General features: G+C 52.4%; 5 protein-coding genes across 5 annotated transcripts; 2 read left to right on the top strand and 3 right to left on the bottom strand.

The window, feature by feature from the left end:
- Positions 1-1021: 1021 nt before the first annotated feature.
- Positions 1022-4353, top strand: T069G_06704 (phosphatidylinositol 3- and 4-kinase domain-containing protein; the record flags this gene model as incomplete). Its single annotated transcript, XM_056173914.1, has 6 exons — positions 1022-1101; positions 1210-1396; positions 1509-2133; positions 2197-3942; positions 4034-4238; positions 4314-4353. 6 exons carry the CDS (start codon positions 1022-1024, stop codon positions 4351-4353), a joined length of 2883 nt encoding a protein of 960 aa, XP_056027493.1.
- Positions 4354-5003: 650 nt separating this feature from the next.
- T069G_06705 (uncharacterized protein) lies at positions 5004-8116 on the bottom strand (the record flags this gene model as incomplete). Its single annotated transcript, XM_056173915.1, has 7 exons — positions 5004-5523; positions 5608-6835; positions 6890-7018; positions 7086-7404; positions 7476-7816; positions 7884-7993; positions 8076-8116. 7 exons carry the CDS (start codon positions 8114-8116, stop codon positions 5004-5006), a joined length of 2688 nt encoding a protein of 895 aa, XP_056027494.1.
- Positions 8117-9154: 1038 nt separating this feature from the next.
- T069G_06706 (ras family domain-containing protein) lies at positions 9155-9986 on the bottom strand (the record flags this gene model as incomplete). Its single annotated transcript, XM_056173916.1, has 4 exons — positions 9155-9399; positions 9448-9711; positions 9785-9848; positions 9918-9986. The coding sequence occupies 4 exons, from the start codon at positions 9984-9986 to the stop codon at positions 9155-9157; spliced, it is 642 nt and encodes a 213-aa protein (XP_056027495.1).
- A 691-nt stretch (positions 9987-10677) lies between these two features.
- On the top strand, positions 10678-12725 carry T069G_06707 (KRI1-like family domain-containing protein; the record flags this gene model as incomplete). Its single annotated transcript, XM_056173917.1, has 3 exons — positions 10678-10861; positions 10924-11886; positions 11950-12725. The coding sequence occupies 3 exons, from the start codon at positions 10678-10680 to the stop codon at positions 12723-12725; spliced, it is 1923 nt and encodes a 640-aa protein (XP_056027496.1).
- Positions 12726-13932: 1207 nt separating this feature from the next.
- T069G_06708 (uncharacterized protein) lies at positions 13933-15579 on the bottom strand (the record flags this gene model as incomplete). The annotated part of the gene is made up of 2 exons (XM_056173918.1): positions 13933-14189; positions 14280-15579. The coding sequence occupies 2 exons, from the start codon at positions 15577-15579 to the stop codon at positions 13933-13935; spliced, it is 1557 nt and encodes a 518-aa protein (XP_056027497.1).
- Between the last annotated feature and the right edge of the window lie 6476 nt (positions 15580-22055).

The following is a 22055-nucleotide window of genomic DNA, read 5'->3' on the forward strand; positions in this document are numbered from 1 at the left end:
ACCCTTTACGGTACAGTAGCTAGATGGGGTTGCTGGCTGCACATGGCATGCGCGTACAATTGAGTACATTGCGTGCGCATCCGCTTGACGGAGAACTGCTGCGCTCCGTATGACCACGAATCTGGGTTGCGAGATGCTTGCAAAGTTCAGTGGCTGCGGACAAATTTCCTCGCAATTCCAGTCGAGAGGCAGCTGGCCAGGACTTCGGAGAGCAAAGTTTCCTTACTCCGGGCTCCGAAAAGTCCATTTACCAATCTGTTTCACGGAATTAAGCACCAGACCAATATATGGCAAGGGCTTTGAATTGTAAATCAGCCAGGTACCAGCAGTTTGATTTAATTTGATTGATTGATTGATTACATGTACATACATGATTCCAGCGTGGGCTGGGCGGACTCTTCGTGTTCCCGCCCACAACCAAACTCACCTACCAACTCGGGCTAAAAGTTGTCATACGGCAAAACCCAGAGGAATTGAAACGGTGCCACCATTTTCCAATAGACGCCTTTAAACACCCGACGCAGCTCCCCTGGCGGACCCCTAAAAAACAGCTGGAGGTGCCAAGTGCTACTACTAATGTAACTACTGGACCTATGTAGAATGTGGTAGCCGCCAGAAACGTCAGGCACTAAAGCGGTAACAAGTGGACAGGTCACTCACTCCTCCAATTGTGTTGCACCAAGTATGTGCGAGGCCCAAACCAAATACTTGGACTTTGATTGATCTCCGCCTCGTCCGCCTGCCTCGAACGCCAAGGCTTTTACTCTGCTCTACTCTAACTCTACTCTTCCCCTCAACTTCGACTTTGATTCTTACATCTGCCCTGCTGCCAGTTGTATGCGCGCTGTACCGTACAACGAACGAGCTGGCTTCTATCTCCAATCCCCCGCTTCGAGAGCCATGCGAGACCGGCTGAATCCTACTTCGCCTTCCGCCCTCATCTAGATGAGGCACCGCCATCGCAACCGCCAATTCGATCCTTCTCATCCCTCAGCGTCTTCGTGCTGCCTCGCGTGACCCAATGTCGTGGGACTTGCTGCAGCGATTCCTCGAATCCGACGTCTTCAATGCGAATCCCTTCCTCTCCGTCTCCTACCTGTCGTGAGTGGCCGTCTTTCCTGTCCTGGAGCTTTTGCATAGCTCCAATAGCTCAGCAATAGCAAAGCCTCTGTGTGTATAAGCTAACCCGTGCCCTTTGCTGCCTCGTAGCCGCTATGCCGACCATGTAGGCATTCACTATGTGCTGTGCAACAAGCTGCGACAGTTCCCCTACGAGGACATCGAGTTCTTCCTGCCGCAGCTATGCCACCTCATCATAAGCGTCGACAACGAGTCAATGGCTCTGGAGGAGTTCTTGTTGGATTTATGCGAGGAGTCTGTGACCGCCGCATTGTTGGTACGTACTACGAAAATGCTATAGCCAAATAAGTCGCCGAGTGCGACATAAGAGGAAACGACACAAGGCTTGTTCGCGCCTACCGGAATGCTGACCTAGTTGCTTGCTACAGACGTTTTGGCTCTTCCAGACATATCTGCATGATCTGTCGTCGAATCCGCAGTCTAATGCCTTTCAGACATGTCGTCGAGTCTACAACAAGGTGCAGCACATCGTGTTTGGACTTGCAGACACTGCGCGGCACCACAAGATCAAGGAAAACGTCCTGCCCGTCACGGTGCTCTCCAGCTTTGTCCTTGCGAGTGTGGCCCTGCCAATGATACCGAGATGGGCCGGCCCCCTTGCTGTCGCGCAGGCTCGAAAGCCGCAACCCATCACAGAGGATAATTCGGACGGAAGCGAAACTCCAAAGCCCACGGCAAAGGCTTCCTCGACAAAGCCCACGAGGGCAAACACCGTCACCAGTCCAATCTCGAAATCCCGGCGGGCCAAGGAGCCGTTATCCCCGAGCGCATCCGATAACAGCCTGGACAGCCGACCATCAACACGACGAGTTAATTCCCAAGCACCAGCCTCTCGTTCACCGTTGAACCCGGACTCGAAAAGACCGTCTGCCCTGGAGATGAAATCCCTGGAAGCGAGACTCAGCACCGCATCTCTACCTCTACCATCCCCAAGAGGCCCATCTCGACCAGCAACTCCCGTTTCTGCGGGGATAAACGCAAGGCCTACAGATGGCATCCATAGAAGGCATTCTCACCACTTCAAATCGGGTTTGGGTGCTACAAGTTTGTCACCAGCCCAGAAATCACAGCTCCTGAGGCAACATTACTTCAGATCACAAACTCAATTCTTGTCCGCGCTTGAAGGCATCTCCAACCGACTGGTCGCCGTGCCGAAACCCGCCCGTATGAGCGCTCTGCGAGCTGAGTTGGCCCTGATTGGAAGAGACTTACCAGCCGAGATCGATATCCCCATCATTTGCCCGCCGACCCTGATTGACGGGGCGCCGGGCAAGAGTCGCCATCATCGAATCGTACGGCTCAATCCCGCCGAGGCAACGGTCCTGAACAGCGCTGAGAAGGTGCCATATTTACTAATGATCGAGGTACTGAGAGAGGACTTTAGCTTTGATCCCGAGGTTCCGGATAACCAGCGGCTGTTGACCAGTCTCCTTGGCGGCAGCGGGCCCTCAAAAAGACTTTTTGACCTCTCTTCAGAGATACCTAGGGTCGCTCAGGTCGTTCCGCCTCCCGAGCCAATCATAGACAGCGTGTTCGAACCAACTTCTGGTGATTTGGGAAGCTCGCCTCTCCTCAAGGCTTTCGATGACGACCCTTCGTCTCTCGGCTACCACTCAAAGCACTCTACTGACCAACGATTCTCTAGCGGAGCAACAACCGCATCTACAACACTGGATGCCATTACACCACGGACCTCAGGGCCGTACTCTTCTAGATCTCCCAGTCCTGGCTCTAGGCGACGGATGACACTCAACATGGCTCGCGCCGACCAGCCAGATTTCTCAGCATTGGCTACACACATGAGGACAGCGTCGCAGATGCTGGCTCAGCTCGAGGCCACGAGCGGCAAACGACCAAAACACGAAGTGGCTGCGATTCGAGCCAAGATCATTGCGAGCATGCAAAGCCTCGAGGAGCAGAGCTTTGACGCAGATGAGCACGGCCCTACATTTGACACCATCATGGCCAAGGCCAGCACAGCCAGCGCCATACAAGCCATAGACCCGGATCTGGACGAAGAAGAGGCGGCACCAATTGACCCCAATATCAACGCCAGTGCGGGCAGAGAAAGGATGGAGAACGACATCAAGACGGGAGGCGTCCAGCGTCGTGGTGATCGCGACGACCCTAGTGCGGCTGTCTTTGGAGAAGCCTGGGAGGCCAAGAAGGAGCGAATTCGCAAATCGTCGCCCTACGGATGGATGAAGAACTGGGATCTCGTGAGCGTCATTGTAAAGACGGGTGCCGATTTGCGGCAAGAGGCTTTCGCATGCCAGCTCATCAATGTCTGTCACAAGATTTGGGTGGACGCAAAGGTGGACGTCTGGGTCAAGTTGATGCGCATTCTCGTAACCGGAGAGTCGTCTGGCCTCATTGAAACGATTGCCAACGGTGTGTCCCTGCACTCGCTCAAGCGAAGTCTTACGCTCGCATCGATTGAGGCTGGAAATAACCCCCGGCATCGAATTGCCACGCTAAAGGACCACTTCATCAAGGCTTTTGGCCAGCCTGACAGCAAGCCCTACAAGGCTGGTCTCGAGGCGTTCAAACGTTCATTAGCGGCATACAGCATCATCTCTTACGTCCTACAGCTTAAAGATCGGCATAACGGCAACGTGCTGATTGACAGCGAGGGCCACATTATTCACATCGACTTTGGATTCATGCTCTCCAACTCGCCCGGATCGGTTGGATTCGAAGCTGCGCCTTTCAAGCTCACACACGAGTACGTAGATGTCCTTGGAGGCGTGGGCTCACAAGACTTTGAAGATTACAAGAAGTTGTGTAAACAAGCTTTTCAGGGTAAGTTCATTCCATGTTGTAAACCAAAAGAAGAGGCAACATATTTGTCTCAATTCTTTGGAAAAGTTTTTTACTTACAAACCTGTCTTAGCCCTTCGACGGTCAGCGGACTACATCATCGACCTCGTGGCCATGATGGGCCGGGATTCGAAAATGCCCTGCTTCGCCGTCGGCGTCACGCATGCCACGACGACCCTCCGCCAGCGCTTCCAGCTGCATCTCAGTGCCGACGAGGCGGAGAACTTTGTTGAGACGGACTTGATTGCCAAGTCGTACGGCAGTTATTACACGCGATTGTGAGTTATATAGATCCCCCCCTTTTTGTTTTCTGGCTAGGGAAGAAACGGAACGACTAACATGCTCAAAAATAGGTATGATACTTTCCAATATCGCACTCAGGGTATATACTAGGTGAATCATAGCCATGGGCCCCCCTTTCTCTCAGGGGGGAAAGCTATGGAGTGTAAGTGTGTATAGGATTGCTTTCAACATTCGAATAAAAAGGGCGGTAGTTGGTCCATGACTGAAAAGGAATGGACATGCAAAAAAACTTGGAATATACTTGAGCTACATTTTGAGCACTTCTAGCTATACATATATCATATATGCGAACCGGCGTTGCTTTTTTGGAGGGGGGGGGAATACAAGCCTAGAAGGAGAGAGAAATATTACATATTTACCAAGCCAGGTCATGAACAAATATTGACCCAATACTTTGATGCTTTATATGTATGTCTTCACGATATGTTTTGAAAAAATCGAGTCAAATAAATGCAAGATAGTTGTTGACTATTTCTTGTTGTACCACATATGTATGTATTTACAAACATGCTAGCCTTTAGGCTCCCAATTGTATCTGGAGTCGATATTTGCTCCATCGTCATTCAAGTCCAGCCAAGTTGATCGAGTCTCTCTCTCTCTCGTAACCTCCTCAGCGGCCATCCAGTTTCTTTTTCTTCATCGATACTTGTGCAAAGTCCATGTGATCCGCTAACAAGAAATTGTTTTTCGTCTGGGTCAGGCTGACTTCCGCCGTGTTTTGTTTCCGTCCAGAAGAGCTTCTAACCCCAGCGTCCTCCCTCCCTCTCAGCCTCCAACCTCCGCATCCGCTCCTCGCCGTCCCCGTCGACAATGTCGTTGCGCCGGCTGCGTCGCCCCTTGCGGCCCCCGTCATCGGCATCGTCTCGGCTACGTTTCGAGCCCGCCAGTCCCGCGAGCCCGGCCATGCGCTGGGCTTCTTTCAGCAGACGCTCGCGATTCCGCGCTTCTCTTTCCAGAGTATGCGCGTCTTTCTGCGGGGCGGAGCCGGCCCCGGTACCTCGAGGGCCCCCCTTGATGTCAAAGCCACGCGGGCCCGTGGGCGGGTCAAAGCCCTTGTCGCCGCTGGGAGTGGCAGTGCCATCAACCGAGTGCTTCCTACTGCCACTTCCGTGTCGGCTGCCGTAGTCTCGGTCTCGGTCTCGGTCCCTGTCTCGGTCACGATCTCGCTCTCGATCCCGATCTCGGTATCGGTCCTTGCGGTCCTTCTCCTTGCGGCCACTGCTGCTATCCTTGTCGCGCTCTCTCTCCTTGTCGTGACGTCTGGAGGCGTGTTCGTAGTCTCCCCGGTCCCGGTGAGATGACCGGTGATTTGATCTTTGGCGATCATCCTCTTCATCTCTGTACTTGTCCTTGCGCCGCTCGTAGTCTCGGTCCTTGTCCTTATCTTTGCGGCTGCGGTGGCTGGAGCGTTTGGCATCATCGGGAGAGGCCGATCTGGATCGCTCAACTGCTTTATCCTCCCTTGGCCGTTGAGACGACTGCTCATCATCCTCGTCGTAGTAATGTCTTCTACTGCTCCGATGTTTCTTCCGGCGGTAAGAGTCGTCCTTGTCTTCCTCTCCTACAGACTCGGATGGCTGACGCCGCTGTCGCCTGTGGGAGCCCCTATGTCCACGGCTGCGACTTGGGCTGCGGCTGCTGCGGTCTAGGCTTCGGCTTCTACTACTAATTCTCGAGCCGGAGCGCTCTGGCTCTCTGCCTCGGTCGCGATCTACTCGGTCTCGCTCCCGGTCTCGCTCCTGAGCGCCATTGGGGTCTTCAGTTGGCCCCCCTCTATCACGTTTATCGTGATCTTTGGGTCGCTCCTTGCTGCGATCACGCTGGGGATCACGGTCTCGCACTTTGTCAAGGTTAGGGGTACTACTTCTAGAGCCCGGTTGAGTAGTTGGGTTCGACGGCGATGCCTGTGGCGGCTGTGATATGACGGCAGCTGGTTTTTGCACCGGCAAGCCACTATCTTCAACTTGGAAACCCCTGGCTCGCAGATTCAGCAGGCTAGTATTAGGCAATCCTTGACGCATGGCCTTGGGGCCCTTGGGAGCATTAATAGGTGCATCCGGCGCCGTCAAAATGGAGCGGATGGCCGCAACACCATTTCGGTTCTGCATACTAAATCCGTCTGATTGGGCTGTTGACGGGCGCATGGTGCCGGCGGGAAAAGCTTCATTGCCTAGGGTCTCACGAGATGCAGATTCGGAGGGATCTTGTTTGGACCCGTCAGTACCTTGGGCATCCGATGCCTTGGCCTGGCTTGCGCCTTCGTTGGCATTCTCGTCAGCCTGAGCACTTGCCGCCGTCGAAGTCAGTTGCTGCCCAGCGTCACCTTGGCCTTGGAAGGCTGCTGCCCCTTGTCCTTGGTTGTACTGGGAATATTGGCCCTGGTCATGATAGTTCATGGCGCCGCCTTGTTGATGGTAGCCACCCCGGCCATACCCCCCATAGAATCCGCGGCCGCGCCCACGGCCACGACCGTAGTTGTTGCGACGATAATCATTGAAGTGGCCATAATTACCTTGATTGTATCCTGTCTGGAATCCTGAGTTAAAATTCCCAAAGTCACCAGTTCCCATGCCTGGGCCATTTTGATTGTAATTATTTTGGTCGAAATTCCATGACTGCTGTGCACCGTTCCAGTTATCATTGGAGCCTTGTCCAAATCCTCCTCCAAAGCCCCCCATGCCGTTCATGCCCATGCCTTGAAAGCCTCCGTTCATGTACATGTTCTGCATCGGGTCCATGCCCATTCCCGGCATGCCTACTGTGCGGTTAGTAACTTGGAACAGTGCTTCAAATGGGAAAGCCAAGACGGTGAGGAGACTTACCCATCATAGGAAACCCACCAAAGGAATTGGGCCCCATTCCATTTTGCATGGCCATCATCATTTGCATTTGGTTGAAATCTCCACCAGGAAACATCATGTTCTGTTGAAATCCACCGTTCGCTGCATCAGATGCACCATATTGCTCTTGGTCGTTGCCGGTTTGGTCGGCACCATCGTCACCCTCGGCAACCGCGTCTTGCTCTTGACTGTTGGCCGCGCCATCGCCTTCCTCTGCGGGGCCCTCGGTTTCCTGAGCTTCAGGAGAAGCAATTGGTTGCTCTTTCAAGGGCTCTTCCGCGCTGATTAGTGCCGTCTCATGCTGCAGGCGATGCGGTAGATTAGTATATTGATCACAGGTTTCGGTTGGCTGATCAACGGTGAAGCTCATACCTGTTTCTCCTCTTCGTGGCCAGTGACTGGCTCATCAGCCTGCTGCGGCGCCGTATCCGTATCTTGTGCAGGCGCTTCTCCACTAGCATCGACTGCCTTCTCGACCGGCCCTTCTACAGAGGTCGAGGCTCTCTCGTCGGGTAGCAATGGTTTCGGTGCATCGACCGGTGTCGGAGGCGTAGAGTCATTGGATTCCTTTGGCCGAGATGCCTCTCGCTTCTTCTCCGCTGTGCGCAGGAACACTCTGATGGTAGTGCGCAGAGACTTGTTGGGGTTACAATCCGCAGCGGATAACGGAGAATGCTCGCAAACGGGGCATGACTGGGGGAGGTTCGAGTGGCCTATCCACGATTAGAGCTGATCCCAAAGAGCCTTGATCGACAGCAGAGTTCGACCAAACAAACGTACATGTTTCGCAGATGGCTTGTTCACAACATGGCAGCCGTAGGGCGTTGACAGCCAGCTTGCTGCAGTTGGCGCATCGTAGTTTGTGTGGGATATCGTCGGGAGCCAACGAGCTGCGTGCCCAGTCAGTATCATGCATTGCATAGCGAGAACTCAACCAGGCGGGATGAAGGAAGAAGAAAAAGAAAAGCGTACTTGATCAGCTCAGCCTGAGCCTCGGAAATGGACAGGGCCATGTCGCCAGCACCAGGTCTATCTGCGCTTGACGACCATGAGGTTTCTAGGGAAAAGGCCCAAGGATCCCAGATGCAGATCGAAGAAGGTCCCGGAAGAAGCAGAGAAGGGCCACGTCACGGCGTGACCTCAATGAGCCGCGGCACCACAAATCATTCAGCACCGGGCCGCAGTCGCAAGTCAGCAATCGGTCAACCCCTATGAACAAGTTCTGGTGCAAGATCTGAAATTGTGAGGAGTTTGACGCGCTTCGAAAAAAAGAAGTGGATCTGACAGCGGACGGCGAGTTACGACAAGCAGCCGCTAGCAGCGATCAGGGCGTCACGTGCCGGCCTGCTTCTCTGAGAAGCGCAACGAAGCCGGGCTGAAGTTACACTTTAATAACAGCCTATGTTGGGTTGCAGTGCGGGAAAGGTCATATTTATGCAATGATTTGAGTGATTACATAGTTGTAGATGCCTGTTATGCTGATTCGCTTTTACACAGCTTTTGTCCTGTAGAGAGAGACTTTGAGGCCAATAGGTGACCAATCAAGGTGGCCAAAATAGCCAATTGCAGCCTGGCCTGGAGCCTCGGCGAATCAGTGGACGGCAAATATCAGCAGTACATAAGATCTCAACATCACCAGTATCTAACAGGCATTGGTATGATATGGAGGTCAACAAGGTAGCATCAGCCAACGATTGGGATACATTTGTGCTTCAGAAGGACTGCCTGGTAATGACTGCCTGGTAATTTAGTAGAGCACTTACACCTCATGGCCCTAATGCAATGCTACAGAAACACTGGCTCCCATCTTGTCCACACCAAAAGTCAGACGTTGGCGAAGTACTATTGTAGCAGAAACTGGACGTCTAAATAATATGGAAAAGATATGGCGCACAAAACTATAACACGCGAATGACTCCTGGAACGCAAGACTCTGACTCCCGAATGACATGCCATAACAAATCCGACCTCATCTGACGGGTAGCGCAGCAGCGGTAGCAACCGACAACATGGTGCTTGTACCTTGTATAATAATTCAAACATCTTCCCATCTAACAGGCACATCCATCCTTTGCTCCGGCATCCCTTGGTCCTGATAGGTTCACCCTTTGCTCATCTCCAGCCCTGTTGGCTGTGCCCGCTGCGCCGGCTCCCCTAGCACTCTTGAGAGACGTCTCGGGGATCGCATTTGCAATGGCTGTGAAGACTTCGGTAACGTTGTGGCCCGTCTTTGCACTCGTCTCGAAAAATAACAGGCTCTCCTCTTCAGCATACGACTGGGCTTCTTCTGTTGACACTTTGCGGGCATCGCCGTCTTCCCCGCCCTCGGCTTCCTCGCTTGCACCGTTCGATTCGCCAGCCAAATCTAGCTTGTTTCCTACCAAGGCGATGACGATGCCGGGCGAGGCTTGTCGTTGGAGCTCGGCGACCCAGTGTCTGGCCTTGACGAGGGATGTGGGCTTGGTGATGTCGTAGACGACAAGGGCGGCCTGGGCGTTTCTGTAGTACATGGGCGCCAGAGAGGCAAATCGCTCTTGACCAGCGGTATCCCAAATCTCAAACTTGATGGTTCGGGTGGGCAGGTTGCACTTTTGCGTCAGGAACGCCGCTGCGAGGCACCGTTTAGCTGATGACGAGAGCGGGAGGGCTGGCGGGAGGGCCGGGGGAGGAACATGGCTTACCACCAATAGTCGGCTCCTTGTTCTCTTGGAAGTCGTTGTTGACGAATCGCAAGACGAGGGATGACTGCGAGCACAAGTCAATAAATGCTGTCTACCACAGAGTAATCGAAATCGACAGGCGAGGATTGGCGACCTTTCCGACTGCGGCTTCACCGAGGAGCACCAGCTTGACGCTGCTGCTGGGTTTGGGAGCTTCCGCCATCTTTTACCGGCTCGTTTCGGCGGCGTCTGCTTGCGACTTTGGAGATACGGCAAAAGCGGCTCCTCTTGGAGGTGCAGAAGAGTGCAGATTTGCCTGGCGATGTGCGTGGGTTGGTGGATTATTGATTATTGCTGCCTCTCAGCTGCGGGCGAGTTCTTTGCATGTACGAGTACAGACTTAGTGCTGCCAGTAATGCGCGAGGATGGCGCTGCTTCCAGCAAGCAAATTCCAGTGGGTACCAAAGTACCGGTTGCATGGCAAAGAGGCGCAACGATGACGAGGTCCCTGCGAACCAGCCTGCGCACCAGCCACCATTGCTGGGTACAAAGGGCGAGCTGCCTGAAGAGTATAGAGTACTCGCAGTAGTACGATAACTTCTACGTCACATCAAGTACTCTCTACCCAGTGCGGCAACCGCTTTAGAGTACCGAGCTTTCCTGCCGTTGCTCTCGGCGGGGCAGCCTCGGCCAAACGTTACGCCTATGCCCGGCCACTCCCCGCCAAACTTTTTGGGCCTGATCTGCCGGCAGAAAAAAAAAAGTTGGTATGGGACTAGTTTCTGCTGCAGGCGCGAATCCTGTTTGAAGATTCAAGCAGTTTTTGTTTTGCATTTACACTTTGTCGCCAGCATCGACAACTCTGTGCAAATTCTCAATTCAACCGAAAGCTGGGAATAGAGACAGTCGTCAAAATGGCCGGGCCACACGCGGCGGCAACAAAGGACAAGCCGTCCAATCCAAACAAACGAAAGCTCCTCGACGACAGCGACTCAGATTCAGATGATGGAGCAGCAATTGGAAGCTCAAGCTTCAAGGTGAACGAGGAATACGCACGCCGCTTTGAGCATAATAAGAAACGAGAGGAGAAGCAAAGATGTATGCTCCAATTAGACTTTCCCATCCAATACAAATGCGCTGTCCCTTCTAACATCTGCAAGTGGAAGAAAAGATCAAGAGGGAAGAGGAGAATGATGATTCCTCTTCTACCGATGAGACAGAAGACGAAGATGGTTTCCTTGCAACCGAAGACCTAGACGCTCAAATCTCCGCCACTCTACAAGCAATTCGAAACAAAGATCCTCGTGTCTACGACAAGGATATTACCTTTTATCAGCCCGAGGACGAGAACGCCGAAGCCACGACCAAAGAGAAGAAGGAAAAGCCAGTTTTCCTTCGCGATTATCAGCGAGAGAAACTCTTGAGAGGCGACGTTGGTGGCTCAGATGACGAAGAGGAGGCGCCAAAGACATACCAGCAAGAGCAGGACGCAATTAAAAAGTCCCTTCTGTCCGAGATCGACGCCGCCAAGGCTGAAGACTCAGATGAGGATGACGAAGATGAGGATGGCTTCATTAAGCGGAAAGCGCCAGCACAAACAGATTCAAATGGTCTTCACCCCTCTAGGGCAAAGGCCGTGAAGCTCTCTGAAGTCGATGTCAACAATGCAGACAGAGATCCAGAAACCTTCCTATCAAACTTCATGGCCGCTCGAGCTTGGGTGGCTGATGAAGGTTCAAGATGGGAGGCTTTTGAGTCTGACGATGGAGAAGAGGACAACCGGGCGGAAGAGTTCGAGCAGGCCTACAATCTGCGATTCGAGGATCCAGAAAAGAGCAATGAGGTTCTAAAATCATATGCCAGAGACTTTGCGGCTGCGCGATCCGTCAGACGAGAGGAAAAGACTGGCAGAAAGCGCCAGAGAGAGCTTGAGCGCGAGAAGAAGGAGGCAGAGAAGGAGCAGCTCCGTGAAGACAAGGCCCGGCTACGAAAACTGAAGCTGGAGGAAACCGAGGGCAAGCTTCGCAAGATTAAGCAGGCGGCCGGAGCGTTTGGCAAGGAGCTGACGGATGAGCAGTGGATGAAGTTCCTGGATGACGCTTGGGAGAACGATAAGTGGGAGGGTGAGATGAAGAAGTGGTTCGACGAGGGTTACTACGCCATCAACGAAGCGAACGTCGCTTCAGATGACGATGAGATGGACGTTGATGAGGAAGATGGCAGCAAGAGCAAGAAGAAGAAGCCCAAGAAGCCCAAGTGGGACGACGACATCGACATCAACGACATTATCCCCGATTTCGAGGCCGGCGACGAAAAGCCAAAGATTTCTCTATCAGACGACGAGGCCCAAGATGGCGATGATGACGACGAAGACGAACCATCCGCCAAGAAGCTCAAGTCATCAGATCACAAAAAGGCCCGCCAAGAAACTCAGAAGAAGGCTCGCCAAGAACGCACAAAGCTCGAGGCTCTCGTCGACTCCAAGATGCACCTCACAGACCACGACGTGCTCAAGGGCGAAGGCTCCGGCGGCTTCCGGTACCGCGAGACCTCGCCACAGGCCTTTGGCCTGACGGCGCGCGACATTTTGCTCGCACCGTCGGACAAGGTGCTCAACGAGTTCGCCGGGCTGAAGAAGCTCGCCACGTTTCGTGACGTGGAGAAGAAGCGCAAGGATAGGAAGCACCTGGGCAAGAAGGCCCGGTTGCGCCAGTGGAGAAGAGACGTGTTTGGCGGCGAGTTTGAGCACACGGGCCCGACGTATGGGTTTGAGCGGGTAGTTGCTAAGGAGGATGGCGAGGAGGAGGATCTGAAGGAGAAGAGAAGGCGGGAGAAGAAGAGCAAGTCAAAAGCGGCGGAGGGCGAGGGAGCGAGCAACATTATTGGTGATGTTGATGGGACGAGGAAGAAGAGGAAGCGGTCAAAGGGGAAGAAGGCCGCCAAGGGGGAGAGCGAGAGCTGATGAGCCTCCTTTTTTTCTTTTTTTCTTGATTATTATTTTTTAACGCCTATGGGTGTGTTTGCGGCATGTGTACATTTGTGCAGAAAAAGAAAGACATTATACTATGGCTTAGTTTTATAATAGTGTCATATATAGATGGGATTTAGATTTCTACTTGTTGTTTATGATACCATGCATACCCTTTGAATATGAATCTCGTCTAGGTATGCTTCATCTTTCGAGCTACCATCCATCACATTTACATCAAACAAACATACACGCACGACTCCAAAAGTTAAAAATTAAAAAAAAAAGAATAATCATATCCTGTAAGAATAAACGTTAGGCATTTACATTGAATACACTTTCAGGCGAAAAGACACGCCCCAACTCCTTTCGCCCTCCCCCCAAACATCTCCCTCCCTCACTCTCTCTCTCTCCATCATCAAAAGTCTCTCTCCCCCACAACATCTCCTCTCCCAAAAATGGTTCCCCCAAACGGTTTTTGATTTCTCCTCAAACTCCGCCGCTTAGCAGGCAAAGGGAATTTCCAGTAGGAACATTAAAAAAAAAAAAAACGACCCCATCGATCTTTCATCTATCGGTAAATCAAGAAGGAAAAAAAGTAATAAGCTCAAACAAAACACGTACACTCTTCCCTGAATCAATTCGGCTAGGAAAGGAAATAATAAAAACACAAAAAGTTCATGGGCGAAAGAGGAATATCCATCCCAGAAAAAAAGAAATGCAAAGTGCAGAATGCAAAGTCAACGCAGCATATCATCAATGGTATGTATCAACCAACAGGTTCCAAGGCTTTTTTCTTGCTCTAAGGTGCTGATGCTTAGCTTGAGGGGATGAAAACCGTCATGTCTGTCGCAAATTTTATACCAAGGGAAGAGTAAAAAGCAGTCATGAACCGAATTCAAATGTGACAAGTCTTCTTCATCCCAGGGAATTATGCGTTATTAACGGAAAAGGGAGGTAAGAAGGGGGTAATGGCGAATAAGAGAAATAGACGAATAGATGGGACAAAGCACAAAGCCATAGCCCTCGTCTGTTCAAAATGCAAATGTGTGCGCCTCGAAGGCTTCGTAGTCGTAACAAGGTCAACTGCGCTCCTATGTAACAAAGTTCGTTTCGAAAATATCCAACGCTAGAAGGAATTTAGGTGTTTATGATGCGAGTTGGAGAGAGAAGAAAGGAGGTCGTGGCGTCAGTCAATCTCCTAAATTCGGCTGTGGCTGGCGCTGGTCCGACTTCTCTCATCCTCTTCCTCCATTACGTCGCTCAGTCGAGTAGGGTGATGATGCCGAGGCACCGCTTCCCATCCAGCATTCCCATAGCCCTGGCCGGAATAATCCTGAGGGTTCGAATAGGCACCGGTCCATTGGCTTTGCGGGGCGGATGTTGACGAGGGCATGTTGGCGCCGCTCGGGTTTGTCGTGGCCGGGGTGTCGTAGTCTTCTGGATCCAAATCAGAACCTGTGTACGTTGAGGGCGGCGCAGCGAAGGGAATTCTAAGTCCGTCCCCGTCTAGGATGAAGTTTCCCTGCGCATCGATAAGGTACTCACCTTCGCTGTAACCGCCCTCGGAGCCAGCGCCTGCACGACGGCTCGGTTCTTCCTGGTGGCCAGATCGGTATTGTCCTTGTCCGGAGCTGCTACTTCCTGCGGTGGTCTGTCCTTGGCCCTGGGCAGGCTGCTCAATGGAATAAGTCGGTCGTTGATAATCAGACTGGTAGCTTCCTTGCTCCCTGGTGCTGCTGTGTCGACTGGGGCCACCGCCCTGGGTCATTGGCACTACCTGAACTCCGCCCACGACCGTGGGATGCCCTGACTGGAGGGAAAGAGTCCTATCACGCTCCTCTTGTTCACGACGCCCGAGTTCCTCCCAAGCTCGGCGGGCTTCTTCCTTTGAGATGGCAAGCTCCTTTCTCATCTCCACCAGCTGCTTCTGAGTCTTGGACACTCCGCGCTCGTGCTCGACAGCATCGCGAATTGCTTGCTCACGGTCTCTCCTCTCCTTTTCGAGAGCTGCCTCTAGCATGGCATTCACTTCGTGGGCGCGTTCCAATTCGGATCTAGTTTCAAAGAACCACCTTTGGAATTTTCTCTCGGAGCTGGCTCGCAGGCGTTGAAGCTCTACCACGGCGTGAAAGAGGTTGGCGCCAGCCGCTGACAAATCCGTAACCTGTCGCGCCAGCTGCTGGCTCATGGGATCGCGATTAATGTCATCCTTGTTTTGCTCAAGCTTGCGGATCCAGTAGCTCGTCAGTCCCTCCCAATGAGCGGACAACGTTTCCCAGCGCTCAAAGGCATGAGGAAACGAGTTGCGTGGCTTTGTGGGATCGCTCGCCGCATCGCTGGCAAGTGTTCCAGGTGCAGGCTGCTGCGATGAGGAGTTCCCGGCGGGGAAGGCCTGGGGAGGGGAATGGTGCTGCTGGCTGCCAGCCATCTGAGCCGGACGCTGCTGTGGTGGTAGGGCCTGGTTGGGCGCGACATTTGCTCGCGGAGCTTGTGACTGGTCTAGGTGTGAAAGATTAGTAGATTGCTGAGCTTCGGCATTAATGCCTTGGCCAGCAGCAACGCCAGCAGCGCGCCGCTCTGCATTGCGACGCTCCGTCTCCTGCTGCACTCGCGCCTCTTGTTCAGCACGGCTCTTCTCCAATGCCTGCTGCTCACTTTCAGCTCTCTGCCTTGCTTCCGCCCTCTGGCGCGCTTCTCTCGCTGCTCGCTCCTGCATGATCGCCCTAGGACCTTTAATGCCTGATGGCGAGCTCGTCGGCGCTGGAGCAGCGGCCGGCATGCGACCAGGGCCAAGGGCAGTGCCATTGGACGTGGCAGGAAGGCCACCAGTCATGAGATCAGACATGCTGGCAGTCTCTTCGATTTCGTCGGCTGTGAAGGGGCGAGGTTGACGGAGAGCCTCCTCTAAAGCGAAGAGGATTGCGTTGTGAGTATGCTTGGAAATACGAGGGACTCTAAGCTGAGGCCTTGCCGGTGGGTTCTGGATTCCCGCAGAGCCAGAGCGTTCGTGACGCGGCTCCTGGGTCTGAGGTCGCTGGCGCTTATCCTCGTTGGACTCGTCAAACAGCGACAACCCAAGCCCAGTTATGGACGATTCGGAGTCGTGAGAAAGCGATACAATGCTCGGGTAAAAGCCTGCCGAGGCAGCGGCGATGTGAACCCGACGCTCCGGCTGGTGATTGGGTACAGGTGCAGAGTCGAATTTCGGCGTGCGGCGAAGAGATTTGCGCTGCGAAGACGGGGTGGAGAGCCTGCTGGGAGGCTCTTGTGCAGTCTGCGACAGAGGCTGTTGCTGCTGGCGTTGCGTTGGTGAAGGCGTGTTCTCGTGGGTCGCGTAACGGTCGTTAGAAACGGGGGGAGGTCGTTGGGACAAGTCTGCGGCGCCTCCGAGCGTGGGGGGGAGGGAAGACAAGTTGAACGGGATTGATCACCGCCAGGCTAACCGGCGGTGATGTTAGGAGGAGAGAGAGACGTCCAGAAGGGCGCGCGGTCGTCGATGGGATGCCACTACAGGGTTGAGTTTCGGCGAGGAATTGGGTGCCGTAGCCAACGAGCCAAAGAGCCCTAGAATCGAGCGTCTTCAGCAAGAGCAATGAAAAATTAAGGTATTGGAAGTAGTAAAAAATTGGTGCTATCCAGACTGTAACCAGCAATGAGGTGATTTGCGCCAAAAGAAACCCGAGAGGGGAGTATTGATAAGCGCAGCCGCTAGGATTTTCGAGACAAAGTTGCGAGAGTCAAGGGTAAGAAGGCGGATGCGATATGCAAGCAGGTGAATCGTGCAGCGAGAGGCGGCAGAAGACCCAATTGCCCGCAGGAGTTGGGAAGAGGCTGGCTCAGCTCAAAGCAGAAGCAGAGCAGAGGCAGAGGCGCGAAAGAGCCAGGGCGGTGATGTCAAAAAAGCTGGTGGCAGGGGGAAACCGGCTGGAAAATGTAAAATGGGGGGCTGGAGTGCGCAAGCGCGGCACAGCACGTTCTTTTCCGCGCAACTGAAGCTGGGATTCCGTAGCGTTTATAGTGGCCGGTCCCAGTGGCTCGTCAGCGCAAGAGCAGGGGGGAAACAAAGAGATTTGATGAATTGATCCAGTTTGGTTTGGTCCAGTGTCATCTCATTGATGAATGGATAGCTGATTGATTGATTGAATGAATGAATGAATAGATGGATGAATGGATGGAGAAACGAATGGGCTGGTGGGCGAAATTGCAGCGGTTATTATTCCTTTTTCAGGCCCAACCCAATATCCAGAACTGGCGGTAAAAGCCCAGATGCCCTCTCTCTCCCTCTCTTCTCGTCTGGCTCTGTTGACCGTTGCGACGGCCCAAGCGCAACCTGGATGCCTCCCGTGCTGGCCTCGGGCTCTTGGCCCAAGCAAGTTTCGATGCGCCAAAAAGGAAAAACAAAGAAGAAGAAGAAGAAACCAAGAGAAGGGGGTGCCCGGTGTCGTGTTGGGCGAGGCGGACGAGACGATGCGCTGGTGCTTGTCGACACCTGTTGTCTGTATATTGCAAAGCAACCACTTTCTCTCCTGTCCTCTTTTTTTCTTCCCCCTTGCTCGTTCCCCACGAGGTCACAGAAACGGCCAGCAAAGCTCAGTTGGTGGAGCTTCAGGCTGCAGGCTGGCGAGCTGGCACATGTTTGAGGCCCAATGCTGACTTTTTGTTTACAGCCGACACGGCATCTCGTCTCAGGGGATGCAGCGAGCGGATGTGCTGGAAAGGAGGCTGCGGTTTCTGGAGGTAAGATGCGAGGTTCCAAGTTGACAGTCGACGTCGACGATGGAGGCGGACAACGATAAGATCAAATGCGATTCCGCACAGCCTCGGGACCCAATGGAAAGGCAAGCACTTTGCATCACGGCCCCCATCCTGGCGGACTCTCCTCCGGCGTACCCAGCAGGTCGCTCCGTCAGAGCATGTACATGCGCCCTCCGCGCGGGCGTCATGGCTGCATCGTGTATCGTCCCAGCTACGGCGACCTGTCTGCAACCCGCAGCTGAGACCTACAGAGGATCAACCTCCACAGACAGAGTCCCAGCTAGAGCAGAATCTGCTAGCACTCAAGCTAGCACCAGCTGAGGGATCCATGGATGGCTTCGGTGGGCCGGGGAAGGCGATGCGAATCGCCGAGATGGGATCTATTGGGGGGAGGGTTGGAGGGGGCCAGGGCCATCCCTGACTCGAACGTTCTCGGGCTGGCTCTTGGGCAACTTTGTCTGCTAACCGTAGCCATTGACTCGGGTCTCTCTCCCTCTCTCCCTGCCCTGTGGACTCGTAGTATCAGGTTATCAGGTATCAGCGTGTGTCCTATGCATGATGCATGCATTGTACCTTGCTTCATGCAAGTGAAGTGCGTCGACAGTGACAATGACAAGGCAAGGCAACGAAGGACAAGACGGCACAAACGGGCATCAACTCACCGCCCAAGGCAGACTCAAACCATGGAAGATACTGTACCGCAGATGGATGGTTGACGACAGCAACAGCTTGTCAGTGCCAGCAATCCCCCGATCTCCCGCTAAACGAGGCTGATCTTGTCAGGTTGGCACCTTAATGGCTAGTTCCGCCACGTCGCAAGCGCCACGTCTCTCTGTACCGAATCAGTACCTGTCCCCTTTACGCCCAGACACAGCCTGAGACAAGTACCGAGCGCGTACCACTCACACAGCACCGCATAATGCAAATCACCCCAAGATGCCCAAGAAATCAGGCTCTTTGAAGTTCTCAACGTCATGAATCTTCATCTCGAGGCTGTACAACTCACCGTGAGGCGTTACGCCTCCCGTATATGCGCGCCTCTGTGTATGTTGCACAGCTTCTGCCTCTGCTTCTGCTTTTGCTTCTTCCACAGCCCAATATGCCGCTCCGTCCGTAGCACATGGCGCCACCTCCAGTCGTCTTAACGGTCACGAGTAGAACACTGGGTATAATCCTGTAATCAATTCTGTTTCATTTGTCTCTCGGCTTCGTCGAATAAAGAGGCCAATTCATCTTCTTTGCAATTCAATTCGCTGCCATTGCGGAAATTGTGCCACGGCTCGTGTATCAAATCCTGTCTAGCAGCGGCGCGGCACGGCTCGGACTCGGGACCACCTAAAATAAGTTGATGTCCGAAGCTTCACGGCGGCGAGCCAATCGCTGGCAAGCATCGACATCTTGTCCGGTGCCCAGCAGTCTGGGTTTGAGCATCACCTAGACGACGTCACGTTTGCCGTAATTAGATATGTTTATGCAGCATTGTGGATTTGGTGGTGGAGTTTGTGCTTGTTCTGCACAATGTGGTAATGGATGTTGTCATGATACAGTAGCTGGGATCTGTTTTCGTCGTGCCATGTTTGCCACCATTGGACCTACCCACATGTGTGTGGACGTGAAAATGACCAGGAATAACGACAACCAGAGAGAAAAAGAGCTGGGTAGCTTGAGTTTCCCAAGAAAATGCAGTGAAATGCGTGCCATTGTGCAAGATCTGTAACATCATGTATGATTGTAGGGTAAGCTCCGCGAACTTGGCCTGGATATGTTATACGGAGGGCTTCGTACGAGGATGCGTAAAACCCAGGCAAAGAGGCCTCGTAGGGCCAGGGAAAAGATTAGAAAGGATTTTTCACAATTATTCACTTCTGCTTCGATCCACAATTGTCATTGCCGTGTCTCTACTAGGTAGTGGTTACATGTCCTACACAAGTATATCACGAGTAGGCTGAGGCGAGATACCTACTACAGTATATTCTGTACTAGATATCGACATAGCCCTTTTGCACACGTTTTAAGAACTGATGATTCCCAAAATCGTAATTAAGGAGCTGCGAGATGGCATGTCTGACATCGTCTACTATTATATTGCTTTAGCATTTCTCCAATACGAGGTATCACTGCTCCGTATTGTCGTATTATGTGATACAGAGTATACAGAGTCGTATGCCATACATCAAGACGTGCCCAGAACATGTCTTCCGCAAACACCGTATAAGTAGACTCTCCGTCTTTATCTCCTCCCTCTTCACATGAAATAAAAGTGCAGCTCTCGATGTTCCCTTTATCAGTGCAATTCCTGTAATGTGTTCAGCAACTGAAATCTCAATCTCAGTCGCGACAACTTATACCAGCCATCGTATAACGCGCCTGAAGCAATCCGTACGCGATGCGCGGCCTTTTCCACTTATATATACGTACTCTTTCGCGGCTTCTTTTACATACCCCTATATACGTATTCTTGTGTCTTCCCAGGAATTATGAAGCTCTCCTCAGCATGGAGCGTAGCCATGGAGACCAACTTTTGCATTCTTCAGAGCTAACCTTTCACACGGCATGCACCATGTTCTTGCGCCACGTGCAGATGGCCCGATTGCTTGTAGTACAGACACACCAGGTCTAAATACAAGAACCTTGTGTTGCCCAATAGAGCGAGAGAGAACTGAACCAATTGGTAAGAAATATACAAGTATGGAGAATCTTACTGCGGTTTTGACGGTAGTTGCGGCAGGAGAATCTCAAATCCAAAGCATGACATGTATACACATTAGAAGCTCTCATCGGATCTACACAGACTAATAAACGACTCCGTTCATATACAGCTTTTATAAAACTGCATTCACAGTGAGACGCGATAAGCAGAAGAAAATGAAAATTCTCTGTAATTCATCATTCAGAGGCAGCCAACACTAGAAACACATCTTGAGCCTACTCGAATAGCCAACCTTCCATTCTCCGCGGCATCCACGGAAGCAATCCGGGCCCTGATCCAGGTCTCACACAAGTCTCTACATCTGCGTGTCTCAGTTTGGGCTCTCTAGTCTCTCTGAAAACCCCTACCCTTGTCAAGAGGATCCGATCGACCGGGGATAACGAACTAAGCTCGTCCCCGATCAGACGGCAGATTGGGAAAAGGGCGAGAAAAGGCTTAAAAAACTGACAGACAGGGATTTCCCCCTCATTGGAAGGTAGGGTCTGGCTACTCCAAGACTACATGCAGTGATGGATATGTTTAAGCCCGTGAAGTGTTCTAGTTTTTACCTAAACGTAGTCGTATTGTATCCATTACTCCTCGCACTTTGGTAGTAGTCGGTGTTTAGATACAGTTACTTCACATGCAGGGACATGTTGTAGGTCTATGTGGTCCCTTTTCTCGTATATGTAGCTTTGTTTGCTATCCACACGTACCTACATATTGCCACTAACTCAGGACTGAGACGCGCCCGTGTACGTTTGCTAGGCGTCAGTTTGCCTGGTCTTTGCACAGTCCAGTTGCCCAGTGAGAATGCGGTAGCGTGACGGCGATGCCGTAGATGATTCTCTTTTTCTCTCTTTCTAGCTGAGAGTTCCGATCTGAAGCTGGTGTCAGACTGCGGACGTGCCGATCTCTCGATGGTCGGAATTCGACGCCTTTTTTGTCAACTAGGGCACCTTGATGGGTAGAGAAAAGGGAGCTGCTACTCATGTATCCGTTCAGTGTTACACACAAATACATCCTAGGTAGTCTGACTAAGATGGACTTGTCTTTACGATGTAACTATATGCAATTGTTTTCAGATAAAATTCGACATCTCCTTACTTCATGTATATGATATATTACAGATATTATATCTTGTTGTTATCAAACTTGAAGAAAAACCGCGTTGTATACTGACAAACCAACGCGTATCTACAAGGACCCTCTCGTGGCCCATGCTCTCCCCTCGTAACAAACTCCAAACTCCAAACCATGTTCTCATGCAGAAAATATCCATCCCTCATGTTTGCCCACTGCAACGCCTCCGCCCCTTCGCCAAGCCCCCAGCCAGAATGCAAACCAGTACCCGCAAAACCTTTTCCCCCCAGAGAGCCTTGCAGAGGCAGTAGTCTGAATATTCCTCTCCATCCCTAGAAGGAGAGGGCACAAATACGCCACAGCACAGGCCCCTCGAACTCAATGTTTGCCGGGGGGGTTCGAGAGCAAAGGAATGCTTCCCGTGTCAAGGGCAGCGCGCGGCTCCTCCGTCGCCCCAACTCAGACATTTGCGACGCCACGGACTTTCTCAGAGAAACTTCTCTGACCAAGAAGAGCAAAGTAGAGCAAGGGGGGTGTGAGTGCGATTGTGCCCCGCAGGAGAATATGTCTCATCTGATCGAGAAAAGCGTCTGCTATGCATGTCTTGTGTTGTTTATCTTCACCTGTGCATTCTGTTTATGTAGCTTTATTGAGTAGTATTTGTCTTTTCCTTCTTCACAGACTATTTGTATATCATGCCTGCCTCCTTGCTCCCTGACCCTCCCTCTCACGTAAAGTCTCAGTACGCAAGACTTATGCTCTTTCAATCACCACAAAAAAGCATTGACGAAGAA

The sequence above is a fragment of the Trichoderma breve genome, chromosome 4 (assembly GCF_028502605.1).
Source record: "Trichoderma breve strain T069 chromosome 4, whole genome shotgun sequence".
Lineage (NCBI taxonomy): Eukaryota > Fungi > Ascomycota > Sordariomycetes > Hypocreales > Hypocreaceae > Trichoderma > Trichoderma breve.